Source organism: Diadema antillarum, unplaced genomic scaffold (genome assembly GCF_040938485.1).
Source record: "Diadema antillarum isolate AM-2024a unplaced genomic scaffold, OU_Dant_1.0 seq00000975_RagTag, whole genome shotgun sequence".
In the NCBI taxonomy this organism is placed as follows: domain Eukaryota; kingdom Metazoa; phylum Echinodermata; class Echinoidea; order Diadematoida; family Diadematidae; genus Diadema; species Diadema antillarum.
Genome location: NW_027271817.1, coordinates 1,002,207 through 1,017,611, shown reverse-complemented (window position 1 = coordinate 1,017,611; position 15,405 = coordinate 1,002,207). Strand labels below are relative to the sequence as shown.

The window sequence follows — 15,405 nt, the reverse complement described above, 5'->3', positions numbered from 1 at the left end:
ACAATGAATCCCTCTGTATGGATGACATCTCTAGCAACATGTACATATATAGTTTTATGCAGTTTTGATGAAATCTTCATGAAATAAATGCAAGAACTGTGTGAGTTTGTCGTTTTCAGTGCCCCAAATAGCGACAAGCGTTTACCGACCCTAGTCTTAATTTCTAGCTGTTTTTTCGTCTTTATTTCTCTGAGTTGCAGCTTGTGTATTATGCAGAAGCCCACTGTATATATTGCGCTAAGTGGAGTGAGAGCACACACCCAGTGATTGCGATTCGGTCGTCACAATCACCGGGTATGCGCTCTCACTCGGCTTGCTTGAACTCTTGAAATAAAGACGAAATAAAAAACGGCTAGAAACTACACTACACCGAACCCAGCTTAGCGTGAAAAGTTAGTTTGCAGGCAAAACCCTTGTTTATCGAAGAAAAAGTATATGCGCGCTAAGACTACTACACGCAGCACTGGCACTGGCGCCTGTAGCAGTGCTAGTGGTGCGTGTAATAGTCTTGGCGTGCGCAGACTCTATTACGTTTGTTCCAACAAATCATGATGAAAAGTGGCCAGTAAAATTCTACTGACACCACAATTTGGAACCACATACTACCTGGGAATGTTCATAGAGGTCCCATCTACCACCTTGTCTGGTCAAACCTTTTCTGCGGGGTGGGTTGAACGAACTCCTTAATTAAGCCTCTTACAGGAATTAGCGCCTTGACTATATGTAGGGGCCATATGTCTTGAGAAATGCAATGATTACATAAGTAAACATATCTGCATCCTTTTGGACTGCACATGTTTGTTTGTTTTGTTCCTCTACCTATAGAGTTCAGTCTTGTCTGTCTTTCTTTCTTGCAGGGGATGTGCAGAATTTGCAGAATGCATTTGAAGGTTCTTCATACGATGTGGGAAGCTTGGCCTTGGCCCTGTATGCTGGCCTCTTTGCCTATGGAGGATGGTGAGTTTAATATCTTTGGAACTTGTGAAAAGTTTTTACAGATGAAAATATCTCGCTATATGCTAATTTTGCATAATGTATGCATAAAATCAGACTTCTTGCTATAAAACACTAATTGAAGCGCCCAAAAGGCATGTTGTTAGTGTTCATGTTCTTTCTTGTGTCTTTAACAGATGTGAGTGGAAAAGATTGTTCCATTAAAAACAAAAAAACAAAATCTTTGGTTTATTGTTTTTTACTTTTTTGCCCCCCCCCCCCCCCCCCCCCCCCCCCCCCTTCAGATCTCGGCCGTGGATGGCGCGCGAAAATTTACAGTATGGTAGAGGCCAATGTAATCTACAACAATGTAAAGTTAGATTTTTCAAATTTTGATTCTTCAGATCTCGGCCGTGGATGGCGCGATCCTCGCGAAAATTTGCAGTATGGTAGAGGCCAATGTAATCTACAAGAATGTATAGTTAGATTTTTCAAATTTTGATTTATGTATTTTATATTAATTAATTTATGCTAATTTATACAAAAATACTTTTTTGCCTATATAAAAAAGTAAAGCTCCAAGACTTCTAATTTTTGGTGAATATATTCTTTTTAATATCCTCAACAATGATATTGAAGCAAAAATTCAGATTCATAATTATTTCTTATGTATTTTATTGTTTATTGAATTTCTTACGTATTTCTTTGTTTTTTTAATTTTTGTTTTTCTTGGGTTTTTTTTCGTCAAAACTTGTCGCAGAATATTTTTAAAGCATAATCAGGCTAAAATAAATCATTATCAGCCATTGAAAGTAAAAATATTTATTATTATGTGAATTACTTGCAAAAACACAATTTACATTGCATTTGTACACAAAATCATGTTTTTGAGCAATTTTTGGGTCGACAAATTTTTTTCAAAGGGGCGTGGCTTCAAAACAGAATGCCCGGGAGTGACAAATTTGGTCTCAAAAGTTGCGCGATACTTGAAAGAAAAAAGTCATCAAATGTCGCGGCGAGAGCATCACGCGTTGCGGAATAATCACGCAAAACATCGAGGGGGGCCAAAATGGGCCCCCCCCCCCCCATGAAAATCAATGAAATTAATTTCTATCAATAAAATGAAAAAAATAGTCATGCTTTTATGAAATTTGGCTGTACATGAATTCATGTCCTTGAACAATTTTTGGTCTGACATGAGTGGTCTAAAATGCATAGAGACACTACGGTAGTAATATGCGCTATATAAGCATTGTATTATTCTTATTATTATTATTATTATTATTATGGTGAATTGCATACTTTTTGTATAAGCTCCTAACTTTTTCCAAATATTCATGTACCTGTTATCTTCAAATGTCCATACCCTGAATGAAAGTGCAAAAGTCTATCATATTTACATACTGTCCTTTTCTCTACTTAACGCAATCACTTGCCTTTCTGCATGACAGGAATTACCTGAATTATGTCACGGAGGAACTTAAAGACCCTTACAGGTAAGTGAAGACCAACTGGCATTTAAGCTGCAACGCATCATGTTTTTAGTGTGTGTAGCTGCAAAAACCTTTGAACTGAATTCACAAAGTGAATGATGTGACCAGTTCAGATTATGCTCACACGAGCATGGGTACAGGTACAGGTAACTGTTCTTTTTCTTCAGTTGATAATACCCCCATTCAACAGAGACTTTTTCTCATTGGTCAGTTGTCAGGGTGGAATGGGGCCTTCAGGCACTTTACTCATTTTCAAAGTGACAAAATGCTAAGCTTGTCCTACGTTATAATTTATGGAATTCATCAACCATTTTCAAACAAAGGATGAACTTGCTTAGGGCAGGTGACCAGAAAAATTTCCAGATTTCAGATATCTACTCTATCATGGAAACATAATAATGGTATCAGCTTGAAATTCTATAACACTGATTAAACCTAGCCACAGCTTTTTAAAAAGTGAGTTTGTTTGCCACATTGCAGGAATCTCCCAAGGGCCATTGTGATATCTGTACCTCTTGTCATCTTTGTGTACGTCATGGCCAACGTTGCATACTTCACAGCCATGTCACCCAAAGAGTTGCTGGCTACTGAGGCTGTTGCAGTGGTAGGTTTATTGCACTCTTTTTCATCATTGCTGTAGAGCATTTCTTGATACAAAAAAAAAAAAAAATTGATAATGATAATAAGTTATAGCTCCAGACAAGATTTCTGGATTTAAAAGATCCAATATTTGAAGGTACAGGACCTACAGTCCTTTGAGATGGACTCTAGTACATGACTCATCATCTAGCAGAATGGGCATTAGTGGATAACAATAAAGCCTAGTGTATGTGTGTGTTTTTCTTTAATCCTTAATCTACTTTTCATTGAGATCAGTGTGGATGTTTGCATGGAACAGAGTTCTCGAGGAACAGATGTCAAAGGAAACCAAAGCTCAAATATAAATGTGGATTAAATGAAAGCAGCAATATTAGTAGAACACATCACTGAAAGTTTCAGGAAAATCAGACAATCTGTTCAAAAGTTTTGAATTTTAATGTTTCTATGGCTAATCGCTGGATTATATTATGAAGGAAATATAAAGAGAATTCCATAAAATTGAATTCTTCATAATACAGTTTGGACTTGTTACTGACATATATGTCAAGGGTATTATGGCCCCTCTTTCTGAAAGAAGTAGGTGAAGTATTCTTTCATTAGGCTAGAAAATTGAAGATATCTATTTATTATATATTTCATGAATTTGAAAGTGAAGATATTTTGAAATTCCTTTGCCATCATCGCTGGATAAGGAGACTACTATGTATACTTTTGTCTTTGTATTGTTGTTTATAATGACATCATAAAGCATACAATGTAGTAGTCTCCTTATCCAGCAATGATGGCAAGGGAATTTTTAAGAATTCATACATTTTGAACAGTTTGTCCGATTTTCTTCAAACTTTTACTGTTTTCTACTAATATTGCAGCTTTCACTCAATCCACATTTCTGTTTAGACTCTGGTTTCCTTTAATTTCATTTCACGGTATGCTAAGCTGTTCTTTTCACCAAGAAGTCCATTCTTACTGTGTGTTACTACATTTAATTCAAGGCATTTCAGTGAAGTAAATGCAGGTATTGTACCTTGCCTTTACACTATTAATCCACTGACTTCTTAAACAATTTCATGCCCTTCATGTTTACAATATAAGTAATGCCATGTTGCTTACAATATGTTTTTATGTTATTTCTCATATTCTGGCACGTGAAATGACAGCATATGGAGGATATTTACTTTTCCTTTAGCCAGCACTCTTTAAGTAATTGGCCTAATACCACCTTCCACACACAATTCAATCAACTCTACTGTGATGATTAATGATTACAATGTGAGTCACTGTTCATTTTGCAGACGTTTGGGGATAAGCTGCTTGGAGTCATGGCTTGGATCATGCCAGTGTCTGTTGCACTATCCACCTTTGGCGGGGTCAATGGCTTATTGCTCACAGGCTCGAGGTTAGTTTGGAATGGATAGGACCAAACTTAGTGGACTCTTTGTAACATTCCAAATGAAAGAAGTGGTAACAAATTTAGCCCTAGCAAGGAGTAATAAACAATAATCCTTCATGAAAAAGCTATCAGTGACTTTGTGAATAGTCAGTGGGAGCTGTTGGTCACACAGTGTTGATAGATAGATACAATTGTACATTGGTTGTTTTGTGTTCCCATTCATTTGTTTGTACAGAAAGATGTACTAGTAAAAGCTATGGTTTTGTTGTTGGGTTTCAAGACTTCAATTATTTTATGAGAGGGAAACTGCTTGACAGCCTCTTATTGATTTCCAGTCAACTAAGGACATTTGTGAGGGTTTACATTCTAATGGGAGACTTACGCAATGAAATCAGTACTTCATCAAGCATTTTATTGTTGTTTTTGTCGAGCCCACCGGAGGTGAGGGGAGACCAAGGGATCAACTTGAACATGGCATGGAATCATACTTCAAGGCTATAAAATTGCAGATTGCCGTGTACACATCAATGGTGTATTTATGATGAGCAATTACTGCAGTTCCTGAGTCCTGTGAATTGTACCGTAGACAGATAAAGTGTAACTTTGCTTTTTAATAAGGGCTCATGTCAAAAGGGGAGCTTATTCTTGATAATAAACAATAAATGTCTTACCACCTTTTCAGAACTCTCAAACTGTATTTTTCATCTCACTGACAGAAGTGGTAACATGTAATATTACTGCATCATTGAAGACAGTAAAGAGAAGTTTAGGAGACCCCTTCTTGTGTTTTGTGTACGCGGGGATTCTGCAATTATAATGTTGTTAAAGAGACCATGATGCTCATGCTTAACACACAGATTATTAGATCTTTACCACTTAAATTCCCTACTGTTATTGGTTTTTTTTAATGAAAGAATGCTTTACTTAACTCCCAGAGAAGGTGTGAGAATAACATTCCCCTTCACATATCAATCACAGAGAATACATGTAGTTTACATTCAGAGGAATTATTGTTTGTAGAATTCTCTTTGTTTGTTGATTATATCATTCCACTGCTGTGACATCACAAATTGTACCTTTCTTTTATATCCAGCATTGACAGTCAAATCAAAGTTTTAGAATGCATGATTTTTATTGGATTTATCAATTTTCCTCAACTTCAGAAATATTGTTAAATTATTTTTCTTTTTTTAATTCCCTTCATTCACATGTTAATTTGGAGTAAATTCCCTTGTACAATGCTATGCCATTCTTCAAATGTGAAATGACAGATGCTGTATTCCAAGGGACATGTTTTAGTCAGCAGGAGATGATATACACAAATAGCCAACATGGTGCTATGTTCAGCAGGCAACATTTAACTCTAGCCTGGACACCACAAATACTGTGTGGTATATATCGTAAGTTTTATGTCAGCCAGCAAACAGTGACTGTAGGACTAGTGCTGGTGCCAGTCATACAGTATCCCTGGCACCAGCAAGAGATGTAAACTGGATATTAATCTAAGGACACACACACTTGATAGCTCATTTCCTGGTGATGGTTTTTAGCATTTGAAGATAAGTAATATTTTATTATCAAGATTTCCCACCTGAAAAAAAGAAAAAGATATTTAAATGATTGCATTAAACCGTTGGTACTGCAGTAATGAGATCATGATACAACGAGGGATTTTTGTTTGACTTGAACACATTCCTTGTGTTCCAGTAAACATTTCTGTCTTATTTGTCTTGTAGAATCTACTTTGTTGGAGCTCGCATTGGACACTTGCCTGAAGCCATTGCCATGATCAGTGTCAGCAGAAAGACTCCTCTACCTTCTCTCATCTTTACAGTAAGTAGTGATGTCCCTCCAAGCTGGAGTTTATGCAGAGTGTGCTTTAAAATGCCTTCCAGTACACAGGAACAAAGTGAATGGGGCAGTAAGTTGGGCCACTCACCCCAAGGACAAGCTAAGATTTGTTGATGATGAGGTCAATACTTTTCTAAAGGTGAATAAAAGAAATGAATTCAGTAAAATCACATTTCAAAATATGTCACTGCTGATGAAAACATGTGATCTTGCATGTCTCTTGCACACTCTTGTTTATGACAAATTGGAGACAAAGAATAATATTGTCGTGCACATGGCAGAATGTTGTTAACCCTACGACCAGTCCCACCGCCTAGTGACAATCTGCCATGTGCTGAAAAGTGTGTTTAAAACAACAATCTGCCATGTGCATGATGAAATGTTGCCAAGTAGCTGGGGTTGTAGAAACAAGTATTGCCACCTGACTTGAGCAGTTGCTTGGTCCACATGCTCTTTGTCAAGCTTGTAAGTCAGGAGCAAATGCTACTATCATGCTTCTAGCAAGGGGTGATAGTGGCATAAATTGGAGATTAGTCATCCATTACACACACCTGGCATTACCATGCCATTGTTCCCATCATTGCTCAAGTTGGACTAGATTTCGTCTCGAGATTAATACTCCAGTGTTTCAAGCTATACATGTGACAGACTTTAATGATTAACTATGAGACTAGGCCTGATATTAGAGTATGCATAGAATTTATGTGCTGAGCACATGTTTCAATTAAAATTACATGTGATCTCATTATTGGGATGATGTAGGTGATATATTCATGATCCGATAATGGTCACTGATTATTGTCATCTTTGAAACTTGGAAATCACTAGTCAACACAGTTTAGAAAGATATGCAGAAATCAGAAGTACAAATTTCGACTTACATTTTAATGACTAAGGGGGCTACCTATATACTTTTTATCTTGAAGAATGTTTGTATTGTCAGTACTGTGTGCACACAAGATTTGGACAAATTTGCACAAACAGTCTTTGAGATACAAAACCAATGGGAGATTCACGTATAAGCATGTGGGAGTGTGTCAGTGTTTTAAGCTCAGTTACTGTATTTAGCAAGAGGATTTTGACATGAACTTGATAAAAGTAACATGAACTTGATAAAACTATGACATGAGGTATTTTATGAATTATCTTTACTTTCAAATGTAACTTTTGAAATATCAACTTTAACCCTAATTTGCATAACCAAAAGCCATACACTGTCAATTTGCTGTTATATGATATGATCAGCTGGTCACATTTTACCTGCATTAAGATTTGACACTAGTTTTTTTTTTCTTCAACCAAATCAAGCCATGACACTAAGAGTCATAAACGAGATATCAACTGTGTTATGACTGCTTGAGAATAAAATATTGAAACAAAATAGAATGAAATATAAACATGCCATAAGAACAGTAATGTTGATGAGATGTTATCAGCACTTCTCACAAACAGCACCTCAGGTAGCACTTGTCAGCAAAGGAAAAGGCATACATGTTTCAGGCTTATTATCTTATCAGGGAGAGCTTGCCAACCTCCCTGGACACATGCAGGTCATGGGACTGGTGTAAGATGCCTGCGCTTATTATTCTGATGGAACCATAGAGATAAGCAGTACAATCAGTTTTTATCACCTAGTTGTACTTTATTACTATACATTTCACATACGAACCCCATCCCGTGTTCCCGCAAGTGTTTGTATAATGTATATACCTACATCTTTCTTTTGTTGCTCTGAAATGGCATGTGGACTAACCTTGTACGTGACATATAGCAGGCACAGTTCAGAGAAGCAAACCATCACTCTTTCCTCTCAAAAAAAAAAGAAAAATGTACACTTCCAGAAGGAATTGCTATCATCTTTGCTTGAGTATGTTGCATACTGTGTGCCATTTCATAATACTGTGAGCTTTTCAAATTGAAATGACAGAAAAAATACATACATAAGCTGCAACTTTTGTCAGTTGTATGAAGCTGGTGAAACTTTTGTGTGAGCATACATTGTAGAGTGTGTTGACTATATTGTGTGAGGACACTGTTTCATTCAGCAAACTGGTATGCATATCTAAAATAGAGTTAGTTAAAAGCAAGCTAGGTACTCATGTAGACATTAAATGAGCTGGTACCTGCAATACTGCCTATGGTGTAAATGGCAACCTGACTCGTAAACCAAACTCTTTCCGGTGATATTCTCTAATATTACAGGTACCTTTTCCCCTTTTCTCTCTGCTGTGCACTCTCAAGCTTGTCTTTATTAAACAGTACAAACTTGGCTAAAAGCTATTGCTAGTATACTTATGTTAAGTTATTTGTCAAGCATTTATAGTCAGGAATCATAAGCATGTATTGCAGAGTGCAGTAGGAGAATAAGCTCTTACCAGTCATAAGCTAGTCCACCAGCGTAGTATGGACCTGAGTAAGAGGAACTCCTGTAATCTACAAAACAGAAAACTTTGCATGATGATTAACAATTCAGCTAACAGTTGTATGTTTAAGTATTTCCTGTTAAAAAAAAAATAAATAGATAAACTTGCTTAATATGGTTAAGATAAAGTTAAAATGAAGTGAAATTTTATTATTCATTCCCTGTCTTCAATGTAGCAATGTATGTCAATAAGTCACATGATTTTGCTGACTGCATGCCTTGTCAAGAGATTTCAACTGCTCTTGCATAATTGCAGATATTAATACCATGATATTTTCTTTGCATTATTCTAACTATATTTTTCTTTGCATTATTCTAACCATTTTTTCTTTGCTAGTGCATCCTGTCTTTGCTGTACCTGTTCGCTCAAAACATCGGTCAGCTCATCAATTACTTCAGCTTTGTGACCTGGCTGGCGACTGGGACATCTATCGCTGGGCAGATTTACCTGCGATACAAGCGGCCAGACATGGCAAGGCCTGTCAAGGTAATGACGAGCATGATGTAGAAAAGTGAAGTAGCTTCAAGGCTGTAGGCAGTGTACCAATCCATGCCTCAGATTTCTAAATCTCATTCATTAATCAGTCTTGGTGTAGGTGGAGAAATATGCGAAAGAACATCATGCTAACTGGAAGGCAGATTACCTTAAACAGTGAAATCAGATACAGATCTGTATTTGTCTTTTGTTTGTTGGGAGGGGCGAGGGGTCTCTTCTTTCCCAGAAAGCAAACTGCACATAAGTTCAATTCCACACTGTGTTCAAATCATATTTGATGGAGTGAAAACAGACAAACAAAAAGTCACAGGCCTCTCAAATAAGCAGACCTAAAACAAAGACTGTGGTATATCATCAAAGCTTCATTATTTGTGCAAAAAAAAAGGGATATTAGTTGCAATCACATGGAGCTATGTTTTCATCACCTTACATATCTCCCAATAACACTCACACACACACACACACGCACACACACACGCACACACACACACACACACACACACACACACACATCTTCATTAAATTTGCATTTTATACAAAAAAAAAGAAACACGTCTTCTCGTAACGTAAACAGTTTCTTGTTTAGTTCATCAAACAAAAACATGATAAATGAAAGAAAGATATTATTCAGAGGGGTGAAGGCTCAGGTTTGAGTTTCTTCAGTTTGTCTCCCTCTACAAATGAAAATTTGTTAAGATCGCAACTGCTGATCTGTAAATTAACAAACATGTCGGAAAAAAGGAACCAGTGGGACTCGAATCTGTCATCTAGTGCTGAGCTGAAAACATGATACTTGTGATATTTTGTGCACAAACCAATATAGAGAGCTGTGAATTGGTGACATAACTCAATAATCAATTTCAACAATACTCTTTTGAGTTTTATGACATTACAATAATTAATGTAATCCAAAATTATCTTTCTACATCATTTGATGTCAGCGTTGATGTTATTCTGCAAATGTTACAGAAGTAACAGAAGTTGTTTTGCTCTCCCAAAATTCATGATTTTGAGATATGAGGTCTTGTCACACCAGGGACAATAGGTGGTTTGACGAATATCACTTTTTGATGAGAGCATATGATTATTTTAATCATATTAACACTCTTATTTTATTGTCTTATTTTGATGAAACCTTTACCATTGTGTTTGTCAGATTTTACTCCATTTTCTTGAAATTGACTCTGATATGGTGGGCAAGTTACACTTTACATCCAACCAGGCAATTTTTTTTTTCAACTAAGGCCACACTAAACTTGAGACATTTTGCTCTGCAAGATTTATCTTGTCAATCTCCCTATGAATGTAAAAGGAAATGTGTTCTGCAGGCCATTACAAAAAGTATTTGTTCCACTTTACTGAGTGGGAATTTTGGCTAGACATATGTCCATTTGTTACTAGTACTTGCCTAATAGTAGTTTTACTTGCCCTCACCCTTGGGCAAGCAGACAAATAGGTGTATTGTTTCCTGTATTCTGATATTGATTTTTGTCCCCGCCGAACGAGTTCGAGCAGGGGACTATGAAACGGGCTCCGTACGTGTGTGTGTCCGTGTGTCCGTCCGTCCGTGTGTCCGTCCGTCCGTGTGTCCGTGTGTCCGTGTGTGCGTCCGTGTGTGATCAAAATCTTCAATTTGCTACTTCTCTGTCATTTATGAGCCAATTTTGATTCTGTTTGCTTTATATGATAGCACTACATGGGAGCTTTGAAACTTCTACACAGAATTTCAGTCGTGACCTTTGACCTTGACCTTTGACCTATATTGTACATTTTGCTACAAAATGCTACTCCTTCGCCATTTCTAACCCGATTTCGATTCCGTTTGCTTTATGTGATGGCACTAGGTGAGGGCTTCAAAACTTCTACACAGAATTTTGACCTTTGACTTCTTTGACCTTTGACCTTGATTTTTTGACCTATATTGTACATTTTGCTACAAAATGCTACTCCTTCGCCATTTCTAACCCGATTTCGATTCCGTTTGCTTTATGTGATGGCACTAGGTGAGGGCTTCAAAACTTCTACACAGAATTTTGACCTTTGACTTCTTTGACCTTTGACCTTGATTTTTGACCTATATTGTACATTTTGCTACGAAATGCTACTCCTTCGCCATTTTTAACCCGATTTCGATTCCGTTTGCTTTATATGATGGCACTAGTTGAGGGCTTCAAAACTTCTACACAGAATTTTGACCTTTGACTTCTTTGACCTTTGACCTTGATTTTTGACCTATATTGTGCATTTTGCTACAAAATGCTACTCCTGCGCCATTTCTAACCCGATTTCGATTCCGTTTGCTTTATGTGATAGCACTAGGTGAGGGCTTCAAAACTTCTACACAGAATTTTGACCTTTGACCTTGATTTTTGACCTATATTGTACATTGGCTACAAAATGCTACTCCTTCGCCATTTCTAACCCAATTTCGATTCCATTTGCTTTATGTGATGGCACTAGGTGAGGGCTTCAAAACTTCTACACAGAATTTTGACCTTTGACTTCTTTGACCTTTGACCTTGATTTTTTACCTATATTGCACATTTTGTTACAAAATGCTACTTCCGGCGGGGACATATGTTACGCACCGCGTAATTTCTACTTTTCCTTGTTTTTTTTCTCCTGCTTTCGATATTGATTATTTAAATGGTAGCATGGGTCAATCATATGCTCTGTTGCCAAACGATGAACTCATCAATTACTGTTTTATCTTACAATACACATCTAAAATCTGATCACGTACAATTATAGCACTTCCATTCCAATGTAAGAAAAGTAGTTCCATGAATTTCCATTTTGGATTTGTTTTCAAGGGACAAATTTGTGATTTTATGACAAATGGTAACATTGTGAAAGAAGTCTAGTTGATTTATAAAATAAGGAAAGCCAGTTTTCAGGCAAAAGCCTCAATTAAGGCGCTGGTAGTACCAAAAGTTCAGGTTCTTATGTGTACAAAGTAGCTTCATATAGATGTACTTCAGGGCCTCTCTGTCACTCTCTAACCAAGGAGGTTGAAGAGAATGGTGTCACAACCGTCTTATTTCCTTTGCTCGATGTTCGATGCCGCCACTCGAAAATATTTGAATCATGTGCCAAACAGGATCTGCCATGCAGATAGGAAGACAATTGACTCATGTCTCATTGCATAGTCACCAGCCACTTTCTAAGGAGGATATTTCTTTGTGATGGTAATTACTTTTTGCTATTCCTTCTTATAAAAGGTACACATGTAGGTGGTACAGACACGAGGATGCGCGAATAGAAATTGGGCAAAAAATGCTGAAATAAAGATGAAAATTACTCGACTCGGCATACCCGGGCATTAATCTGATATATCTATCAGTAAATAATAATACTTGAAAGATTATTCCATATTAGTTTTATTTTCACATGATACAGCTCTGATTTACACTTTTGCACAGATTTCAGGACGGGATTGACTTTTGTTTTACATGCTTTATCATTAGAATAGATTTCATTTAATTTAATCAATAAATAAGCAAAATATGGTCATCATTATGTTAACGTTCAAAATTATATCCCCAGATTGCTCAGCAAGACAGCGGCGTCGAACATCGATCATCAAAGGCACAAATGCACCTGTGGAATTCCTTTGTACATCAATAGAAATCTGACAACTGTTTGAATAATTACAGCCAGTTGGAACTCCAACTCTTAGACCTCCTTGCTCTAACGGGCATCTGTGTAAAATGCAAAACAGTCACATTTTTATCTCCAAATTTTGAAATTTCCAGCTAAGATGTATGTACTATAAGATATTCACTTCACGATGTTTACCTACGAATGTTGTAGAAATAGCCTCATGCAACAGCAGTTGGATTTCAGTGTCAGAAAAACTCTTCTGTGGATTATGTTGATTGATTTGTTTTTGAAGGAACATTTCTAAAGATTTATAAGAAAAAAAAAATACATGCAACTTCTTGATGTTGGCAAGAAGAGTGAGCGAATGTTTTGAAGGAAATCTTGTCACACCTATTTGGTGTTTTACATTTATTTAGTCTCATGCACATTTAGTTTTCTTCTTTTTTTTTAGTTACGATTAATGTATGTGTATGGCCTTAATCTCATATATGTCAATCTAGAAGTAAGCAATGATGAAGAAATATATGCTTACAGTAAGGGTTGTACTGAAGTAAAGACCCAAATGACTTATGACATGGAATTCAGACATTCCTGTAACCACATGATGTATCTGCTGCCTTCTACAGGTGAATATTGCACTACCAGTCCTATTCCTCCTTGCCTGCATCTTCCTGACCATCATGGGTGTGTATGCAGCCCCCATCGACACCCTTATAGGGGCCGCTATCTTGTTGTCAGGCATCCCTGTTTACTTCCTGGGGGTGTGGTGGACCACAAAGCCAGAGTGGTTCCTTCTTGCCATCCGTAAGTGTAGTGCCATGGTTTTGTATTCTTTGTGCAAAAGAGTGCTGGTGTAGAATGAGGTGGCAGGTGTGTGGAATTAATTTCCACCAAATAAACTTTGAAGTCCTCTTAGAATGGTATGTTATATACTATTTGATAAGTGGTTTCTTGGTATCTCACAAAAAGTTAAAAGCCCGATCCTCATCTCCACCAAAACTGTACCATCCCTTTAAAGGGATGGTACAGTTTTGGTGGAGAGGAGAATTGGGCTTTGCGAGATACCAAGAAAACACTTATGAAATAGTACAGAGCATGCTATTTTAAGAGGAATTCAAAGTTTATTTGATGAAAATCGGGTCTGGAATGACTGAAACATTAAAAAGCAAAGTAAAACAAAGCGATCGTAACAAAATGTGGGTCCGACACTTTATTAGAATCGCTCTATTTTGGATATCTCAGCCATTTCAAAACCAATTTTCATCAAATAAATGTTGAATTCCTCATGGAATTACATGCTCTTCTATATTTCATAACAGGTTTCTCATTGTCTCACCAAAAAATGTTAGAAACCTGACATTAAGTCTCAACCAAAACTATACGATCCCTTTAAGTCGTTTATAATTTTAAGAACAGCTTTATGAAACACCCCCCAGCTTGAAGCATTTCAGTGAGATTATTAATCCCTAATGGGTTGAGCCAGGTCTGCTGTGATGCGAATGGGTGATGATAATCACTTGACAGCTAGTAAAACTGCCATATGAATAATTCTCCCTTGATTCAAGATCAAATGTTACTAGCAGTGTCTTCTTACTGGATGAGATACAAGCAGTCAGCAGTATTAATATCTTCTCTTCTATTTCTTGTCTTTGTTCTTCAGAATCATTCACTATCTGGATGCAGAAGCTTCTGTTCTGTGTTGCTGAGGAAAAGGAGGATTAGTCCAGCTTGTTCAACTGATAGCAACCAGCCCTTAGAAACTTCAGGACCCAATTACATGAGGGTTTTTGGTAGAAATGGTTCTAATGAAATATAGATTTCCAATTTCTTTAAGACTTGTGAGCAAGTGTGCAACCACTGTCATGCTTGCCATTAAGCTTGGAAATTAAAATGAAAAACATGTGAGACAGAAATCTCTAGCTATTACACTTTAATAAATACATCAAAGCAGTGATACAGTAATTTTTAAAAAAAAGTACAAAGTTTTGCGTGCAGAGAATGCATGTTGCATTTAATGCCTGATGAGTAAAAAAGAAAAAAAAAATCTTCTTATCTGTCTATCCCATCAATCCATTCTTTCAATGGAGTAATTGTAATATGATATGTCATCTGTCAAGCACAACCCAAATGTTACTCTGTTGTTTTCAGCTATTTTTTTTTTTTCATTTTGCAATTGGAAAAAAGATTTTTTTTTCCCGCTGTCAAAAACTTTTATGCCACGAGCTAAGAAACTTCATTTAGGTTTGTTCAGTAGATAAATAATTTTGTAGACAGGGCAAAAATATAGACAGTCATATCAAGAAAGTGATAGTTGTGAAAAGTCAAGATCAGAAGTCATTGTACTTTTAAAGGAAAAAGAAAATTCAATCAAAATTTAAGCTAATGATGTTTACTAATAATGTAAGTTGGTCAACAGGGTACAAATAAATGAAAATTCATGTGCATTGACATAATAGTGGTATAAGGTCAGCAGTCACTGTACGTTGGTTAAGAATGTCCCTCTCCAGTTATAACTTTAGCTTTGAATGCCTAGTGATATCTGACAAGAAAGGATAGAAGTGACTAAACAATCAGATGCCTTATCCGACAGGTTTAAGTGTATTAGTGGAGAAATGAG

General features: G+C 36.7%; 1 protein-coding gene across 1 annotated transcript in view; it reads left to right on the top strand.

The window, feature by feature from the left end:
• LOC139742037 (large neutral amino acids transporter small subunit 1-like) overlaps positions 1 to 14,903 on the top strand; it is a 61,573-nt gene extending 46,670 nt beyond the window's left edge. The window contains exons 3-10 of the mRNA XM_071652598.1: positions 858 to 957; positions 2,385 to 2,429; positions 2,907 to 3,030; positions 4,319 to 4,422; positions 6,153 to 6,249; positions 9,027 to 9,176; positions 13,415 to 13,592; positions 14,449 to 14,903. Coding sequence (XP_071508699.1) covers positions 858 to 957; positions 2,385 to 2,429; positions 2,907 to 3,030; positions 4,319 to 4,422; positions 6,153 to 6,249; positions 9,027 to 9,176; positions 13,415 to 13,592; positions 14,449 to 14,510 — 860 coding nt within the window. The 3' untranslated portion in view covers positions 14,511 to 14,903. The remainder of the gene's footprint in view (positions 1 to 857; positions 958 to 2,384; positions 2,430 to 2,906; positions 3,031 to 4,318; positions 4,423 to 6,152; positions 6,250 to 9,026; positions 9,177 to 13,414; positions 13,593 to 14,448) is intronic.
• The last annotated feature ends 502 nt before the right edge of the window (positions 14,904 to 15,405 follow it).